The sequence below is a fragment of the Ictalurus punctatus genome, chromosome 16 (genome assembly GCF_001660625.3).
Source record: "Ictalurus punctatus breed USDA103 chromosome 16, Coco_2.0, whole genome shotgun sequence".
NCBI lineage: Eukaryota > Metazoa > Chordata > Actinopteri > Siluriformes > Ictaluridae > Ictalurus > Ictalurus punctatus.
The window spans coordinates 5,299,702-5,307,760 of NC_030431.2; the positions used below are offsets into that span (position 1 = coordinate 5,299,702).

The 8,059-nt window shown below is 40.5% G+C and overlaps 1 protein-coding gene across 1 annotated transcript; it reads left to right on the forward strand.

Moving 5' to 3' along the window:
* The first annotated feature begins 1,435 nt into the window (after window positions 1-1,435).
* Window positions 1,436-8,005, forward strand: f9b (coagulation factor IXb). Its single transcript, XM_017488790.3, has 8 exons — window positions 1,436-1,578; window positions 3,769-3,938; window positions 4,171-4,195; window positions 4,650-4,763; window positions 5,380-5,514; window positions 6,312-6,613; window positions 6,701-6,827; window positions 7,319-8,005. The coding sequence occupies exons 1-8, from the start codon at window positions 1,503-1,505 to the stop codon at window positions 7,885-7,887; spliced, it is 1,518 nt and encodes a 505-aa protein (XP_017344279.1). The 5' UTR covers window positions 1,436-1,502; the 3' UTR covers window positions 7,888-8,005.
* Window positions 8,006-8,059: the final 54 nt, after the last annotated feature.

An 8,059-nucleotide genomic window follows, 5' to 3' on the forward strand; every position in this document is an offset into this window, starting at 1 on the left:
AAAACAGAATTTTAGAGGGTTTTAACTGATTTACTCATTCACTCCTGATCATAAATATAATGTGAGTAAATATAACTGATGATGATGAGTGAATGCTCATTTTATTAAGAGGGTAAAATCTGTAATCTGGATTATTACTGCTGATTTTGTTAAGCGCATAATTAGTGTTCACTGAGAGCTTATTATTAAAGATTATTACTATTTAATTAATATTACTTTTCCCTTAGCAGAGCGAGCGATTCAGAGTTCTACCCAGATACAAAAATAGTGAAAATGTGATTTATTTATTTATTTATTTTTAATTAAAATTTGTAATATCTCACGCATCGTGTTCAGTTAACGTCATCTGTTCCATCGCACATATCAGACCTTTATATTCCCCACAAAATAAAAGTAAAAATTGCAAAATGAAGTAACATAATAAATATGACACACTCATATGTTAATTTTATGACCTCTAGCGGCTAAATTGGGGAAGTGCAAAGCGCTTTTTTATTATCACTTTTATCACACACTCTACTCCATTTAAAGAGTCCAACAATGAACCATAAATGAATGTTAAAGTCACATTTAATCTTCTTCATAAAAGTTATTTAACTAGAGCACAGGTCCTCATCCCTGCTCCTGGAGAACATCCTGTCCATCCTGCACGTGTTTTACTGCTCTAACACACCTGTTACACAAGTTGTTAATTAGCTTAATCAGGTGTGCATGGGAACAAGGAGCAGACTATAATGTGCAGGACAGACGGTTCTCTATGTTCTGTTCTACGGTTCTGTATCTGTGCACTAAAGGTACAGGAGATAAACACCTAAACCACTGAGTAACATCTACACCCTTAATGAACAGTTTAATACTCTTTGCTGTGTGTGTGTGTGTGTGTGTGTGTGTACGATCACGTTGTGCAGACTTTGCTGACCTCTAGCGGTGAAAGGGTGAACGTTCAGGTTACAATATCAGCCCGATATTACTGACTTAAAATGTCATTTATTCCACAGCAGCCATTAACCATGAAGTTATATTCCACACTCTACAGCTGAATCTGGAGCAACTTTACTACAGATGTATTTTATTTATGAATCTTTACAGTACAATTGTCCTAATTCCGATGACTAGGTGAATTTCTGAAAGTGTTCAGTTTAATTTATTAACTGAAGTTCTAGTTCTGTGTGTAAGAACCACCAGCACAACACACCAGCCTTGATTACACATGTGTACACACAGCTGCACAAAATGGACGCTGAGAAATCCAACAAACGCCCCCGAATCTCTATATATGGTAAACAACTTCCCTTGGTGAAAAAATTCCATTGGTGTATTCATGGCCCTGATTGCTGAGGAGAACATGATAGTGTTACGATCTCTCTCTCTCTCCCTCTCTCTCTCGCTCTCTCTGTGTCTGTGTGTGTGTGTGTGGGGGGGGGGGGGGGGGGGGGGGGTTGCTGAACTTTGGACTATTTGAGTAACAGTCTGACTGGAAACGAGGCATTTTAAGGTGGAAAATGGAGAAAATTTCTCTCCTTGCTTTAATATACGGAATCTTTATATTAATATCTAATTTGTGTCTGACGTCATCAGGTATGTAGGAGGACTAATAAAAAATTATAATAATCTGTCATTTCTCTCTAATCACAGTTAAAGACATTTATTTTGAATTCCTTCCTGTTGACAGGAGTGGAGATGAAAGGAGCTGGAAGCTTTACTCAGTAAAATAAAGAATGCATGAAAATAATTATGTTTTTATTTAAATAAGTATGAATATAAATGACCCAAATTAAAGTTAACAGACTGATTTTAATCACTTTTATGATTAATATTAATAATACAACCCAATATACATTCAATTAAAATAATTGAAATTATAATTGAACTATTTAATCTGCATTTCATTTAATATTTATATTTTTGTTTTTTGTAAATGGTGAGTGAGGAGTAAATAGTGACGAACACTTGCTGTCTTTCACCTCTGCACTTTACAGCTGATCTCTAAACTCCTCACAGGGCTGTGTTCTAAATGAAGACCTCCAGACTTTATGTGCTGAATTATTTTAAATGTGTATTAAAAAAAATAATAAATAAAAAATACCCTGATCAGCCATAACATTAAAACCACCTGCCTAATATTGTGTAGGTTCTCCTCTCCTTGTGCCTCCAAAACAGCTCTGACCCGTCGAGGCATGGACTCCACAAGACCTCTGAAGGTGTGCTGTGGTATCTGACACCAGGACATTAGAAGCAGATCCTTTATGTCCTGAAGTTGCGAGGTGGGGTCTCTATGGATCGGACATGTTTATCCAGCACATCCCATAGATGCTCAACCAGATCGAGATCTGGGGAATGTGGATGCCAGGCAAACATCTTGAACTCTTTGCCATGTTCCTCAAAACATTCCTGAACAATTTTTGTAGTATGTCAGGGTGCATTATCCTGCTGAAAGAGACCACTGCTCTTAGGGAATACCGTTGCTATGAAGGAGAGTACATGGTCTGCGACACTGTTTAGGTAGGTGGTACGTGTCAAAGTAACATCCACATGAATGTCAGGACCCAAAGTTTCCCAACAGAACATCTCCCAGAGCATCACACTGACTTTGCCGGCTTGTCTTCTTTTCATAGTGCATCCTGGTGCCATCTCTTCCCTAGGTAAACAAGCCCCATACGCAGCAAGCTGTGATGCACTGTGTGTTCTGACTCCTTTCTATCAGAACCAGCATGAACATTTTCAACAGACTGTGCTACAGTAACTCTTCTGTGGGATCGGACCAGACGGGCTAACCGTCACGTCAAAGTTGCTCAGATATATGCCTAATATATCCCACCCCCTGACAGGTGCCATTGTAATGAGATAATTAATGTTTTTCACTTCACCTGTCAGTGGTTTTAATGTTACAGCTGATCAGTGTATAAAATGCAAAAACATGACATTTCCAACATGGTTCTCTAATAGAGACAAACAATGAATGAATCTCTCTATCTCCCTCACTCTCTATCTGCCTCACTCTGTCTATCTCCCTCTCTCTCTCTGTCTCCCTCACTCTCTCTCTCTCTCTATCTCCCTCACTCTCTATCTGCCTCACTCTGTCTATCTCCCTCTCTCTCTGTCTCCCTCACTCTCTCTCTCTCCCTCACTCTCTCTCTATCTCCCTCACTCTCTCTCTTTATCTCCCTCTCTCTCTATCTGCCTCACTGTCTATCTCCCTCCCTCTCTGCCTCACTCTATCTCCCTTACTCTCTCTCTGTCTCCCTCACTCTCTATCTCCCTCACTCTATTTCCCTCACTCTCTCTCTATCTCCCTCACTCTTTATCTCCCTCTCTATCTGCCTCACTGTCTATCTCCCTCCCTCTCTGCCTCACTCTATCTCCCTTACTCTCTCTGTCTCCCTCACTCTCTCTCTATCTCCCTCACTCTATTTCCCTCACTCTCTATCTCCCTCACTTTTTATCTCCCTCTCTCTATCTGCCTCACTCTGTCTCTCTATCTCCCTCAATCTCTATCTCCCTCACTCTATCTCTCTCTCTATCTCTTTCACTCTATCTCCCTCACTCTATCTCTATCTCCCTCACTCTCTCTCTATCTCCCTCACTCTATCTCCCTCCCTGTCTCACTATATCTCCTTCACTCTATCTCCCTCACTCTATCTCTGTCTCCCTCACTCTCTTTCTCTCTATCTCCCTCACTCTGTCTCTCTATCTCCCTCACTCTGTCTATCTCCCTCACCCTGTCTCTCTGTCTCCCTCACTCTCTCTCTCTCCCTCACTCTGTCTCAGTGTCAGTGTTCGTGTCGAGACAGATGGCTCAGTCAGTGTTATCGAGACAGAAGCGCTTTAATAAAGGAGCGTTGGAGGAGGTGGTCAGAGATAACCTGGAGAGAGAGTGTATAGAGGAGAAATGCAACTTTGAGGAAGCACGTGAAGTTTTTGAGAATGTGGAGAAAACAGTAAGTAGACATGAGACCATGATACATTTATGATATTTTATCAAACAAGATCAGATGTTTAATGGGAAGCTGCACAGATTCAAGACATGAAAGATGAAGAAGAAAAATATTTTACTGAGCAGACATTTAAAATTATTTATGGTGAAAACACGAATGATGCTTCATAGGTTTGCAGTGTGACATAAATACAGTCAATACATGGTTCTCACACACACCTGTTACACTTTTTCAGAGAGAGTTCTGGATTGGTTACATTGGTGAGTGTTAATTAATTACAACTCCAATTAACTTCCATTCCAATTAACTTCCACTCCGATTAATTACCACTCAGCTTAATTACATCAGTACAACACTATGGCTGTGTCTTAAATCACACTTCTGCACCACGCCCATGCACTGTATTCTCAACTTTAATTAACACTTCATCTGTGCTTCTGTCTGCGTCTCCAAACTGTTAATATTCTGTACATTAAATTTAAGAAAATGTGTATCCTGTTTATGAACTGTTATGCTAACATCCATTAGCATGCTAACATCCATTAGCACTGAGCACTGTCACAGATTTAACATCATTTATATTCAATACTAAACAGTTTCCATTTGATATAAATGTATAACATTATGTCTTCTGTATGAAGTCATTTAAATACATTTTAATACTTATGGCTTTGTGTGTTTTTCTGTGTGTGTGTGTGTGTGTGTGTGTATCAGATGGAGATCAGTGTTTGTCGTCTCCATGTCAGAATGGAGGGACGTGTAAAGATGGCTTGAGCTCCTACGCGTGTTGGTGTCCCATCGGCTTCAACGGGAAGAACTGCGAACTTGGCAAGAACACTGTTTATACATTTATACACTCTGTTTACCACTGCCTCACTGAAGTGTTCTTCTCCTAGTGTACAGTGTGGTGTGTAGTGTACAGTGTAGTGTAGTGTGTAGTGTACAGTGTAGTGCTCTACATTTAATAACACACACTGCCCTGGGCTTTAAAATACTGCACCGCCCTAGATTATGATTAAACATATAAAAAAAATAATAAACATACTGATCAATTTTCATTGAAGATCACCAGAAAACTTCTACAGTAAAGGTTTACTTCAGGTTATTGTTCTTAAAGGTGGTTCTACAGGTTACTGAGTTATAGGGTGTACTTACTTTCCTACCTGCTGTCTGAATGTTGGTTTACTTTAAAAAAAAAAATAAAAAAAATAAAATAAAAAAAATTAAAGTCTTCATATTGAAATGTTTTTTGTTGTCAGGTGATTTAGGCCTTGATCAGTAAAAACATAGAACTGAAGGAGGATGTACTTTCTTTTTCCCCTGACCGTGTGTATGTATGTGTGTGTATGTATGTATGTATGTGTGTGCATATATATATTTATATATATATATATGTGTGTGTGTATGTGCGTGTGTATATGTGCACGTGTGTGCGTGTGTATAGAGTTAGTGAGACAGTGTGATGTGAATAACGGAGGCTGTATGCAGTTTTGTGTGGTGGATAAGATAAGGGGCGTGGTGTGTAACTGTGCTGACGGATACACACTTGGCGCAGACGAGAGGAGCTGTGAGCCGAAAGGTAAATTAATACGTTATTATCACTTCCCTTTCAACTTTACTTATATTTATTTATTTAACTTTGATCCCTGAAACATTAACACAAAACAAAAAAACACAAAATAAAACACAAAACAATTTTTTGCACAAATGCAGCAATAATCTAAAAAGTCAGATGAAAAATGAAGGATGGACTTCATTATTAATCTCTACCAGGTGGTTGCTGATGCTCTTACGAAGACTTCTCTTATTAAATTTGTATTAATAACCCCCCAAAATCTGGAGATTGTAATCGTTTATTTCACTGAGGACGCTAGGCTTTTAGAGAACAGGTTTTCAAAATAGGATTTATTTATTGTTCAGATACTGAGCTGAGAGACGAGGGGCAGGACAGTGTAGTAATCAGTCCGTACTGGAGTTTCATTTGTGATTGTTGCAGCCAAAAATGCTTGAATTGGCTGTGGCTTTTATCCAAAATGTTTGTGTTTTTTTTGTGGAAAACTACTTGAATTAGCAAAATCACAATTACATGAAACAGTTTTGTTCGTCTGTTCACAGTGATGTTTGTTGGTAAATGAGACCTTTTAGCTGTACTCATGTTCAAAGAGGGTTGAATGCGTGTTGTGATGATGTCACATGACTCATCTTGGCCCGGATCTGCGGTAATTTTGAAAAACTGCAGAGTCCTCCGAATATTACAGTTTGCTTGATCTTGCGTTAATTTTTGCGATTGAAAAATCCACTTCCAGCATTTAGATAATTCCTGGAGTTAGGGTTTGAATCTAACCCGGTGTTTAAAGCTGTGTGTGTTGTGTGTAGATAATTATCCCTGCGGTCGTTTGGGGAAGAAAATCGCCAACACTCTGTCCACGAGAACATTAATCACTGAAGAAACTGTGATCCAAATCCACGCCATCAAACATGTGAATGTGACGGAGAGGAATTTAACAGCAGCAAACAGCACAAATTCCACTGAGCTCAGCAGCGCCACCATCAGGCCAACACCGGGAGAAAATTACTGGGATTTCTTCCCCACTTTACCCACCGTCATAAAGGAGACCAACACTGACCAGCGCATTGTGGGAGGACTTGATGCAACACCTGGAGAGATTCCGTGGCAGGTAAGTGTGTTTGTTTGTGTGTTTGTTTGTGTGTGTGTGTGTGTGAGAGAGAGAGAGATAATAGATGTTATTCTCTCTCCTCACTAGGTGGCACTGGTCCATAAGGAAAAGAAGGTGGTGTTCTGTGGTGGTTCTCTCCTGAGCGATATGTGGGTCATCACCGCCGCCCACTGTTTGGTGGAGGGAGGGATCGGAGAGTTCTTTATCAGATTAGGTAAGAGCCGGATTAACCTGAGAACACTGGGGGTTCCTACTAGGTCAGAGATTGTTGAGGTAATGAAACAGGCTGTACAGAGATCTTTGTGCTCAGACAGAGTACCTAAAGATCATTAGGTTATTAGACAGAATACTGACTAATCAGATCTTTGAGTTTTCTACTGGAACAAATTCTAGTGTTTTGTGAAGTTCTGGCTCCTATAATCTGATTAAAATTAAAACTGCACAGTACAGGCCCTTGAGCAGCTCTGCCTTCACCTATGGTTCCTGTGTAGTCAGTTCCACTGTTCCATAGATCTTTGGGATTGTTGGTTGCTTTTACAGCAGAGACAGATTACTGAAGATCTTTCCTTGATAAAGCAGATTATCCACAGATCTCTGGAGCATCTTGCGAGGACTGACTTTCCAGAAATATATTTTTGCTTTCTTGCCTGGGACTACCTGAGATCCAGAAACTCAACTTTCTCTCTCTCTCTCATTTCCCACCAGGAGAACATAACGTTAAGATTGATGAAAAGCGGGAGAGCGATCATGAAATCGACGAGCACCATGTCCATCCTAACTACCAGTATCAGCAAAGCCACAACCATGACATCGCCCTGCTGAAACTCAAAACGCCAGCCACGTTCTCCGACTACATTATCCCGATCTGCCTGGGTCCAAAAACCTTCACGGAGAACCTGCTGAAGAGCGCTACGCTCTCGCTGGTGAGTGGGTGGGGCCGGATTCGCTACGGAGGGCTGGAGTCCGACACGTTGCAGAAGGTCGAGGTTCCCTATGTGGACCGCACCGAGTGCAAAGGTAGCGATAAGATTTCACGCTTTATGTTCTGTGCTGGGTTCCTGACCACCCGCAAGGACTCGTGCCAAGGAGACAGTGGTGGACCTCACGCCACCAGACTGGGCACAAACACGTGGTTCCTGACGGGCGTTATCAGCTGGGGTGATGAGTGTGCTAAAGAGGGGAAGTACGGCATCTACACACGCGTGTCCAGGTACATGAACTGGATCACTAACATGACTGGAATCAGAGCAGGTATTCTGAATGATGAGGTGTAGTACGTTTAAATCACGGTTTCTCAACTTCAGATTGCAGAAGCATAAAAGTAAAATGTGTTCAGCAAGAACTGATCCCATCATTTGTCAAAAACAAAAATAAAAAATTTAATCATTATTATTTTAAGAGTCTGAGAGAGAATAAACTCTACTGTTTGGGACACAGCTTTAGTTA

Coding starts and splice junctions, on each gene's coding strand:
- f9b (XM_017488790.3), top strand. CDS start 1,503: ATGGAGAAAATTTCTCTCCTTGCTTTAATATACGGAATCTTTATATTA. Junction 5,515..6,311: donor GAGGAGCTGTGAGCCGAAAG/GTAAATTAATAC, acceptor TGTTGTGTGTAG/ATAATTATCCCTGCGGTCGT. Junction 6,614..6,700: donor CTGGAGAGATTCCGTGGCAG/GTAAGTGTGTTT, acceptor TCTCCTCACTAG/GTGGCACTGGTCCATAAGGA.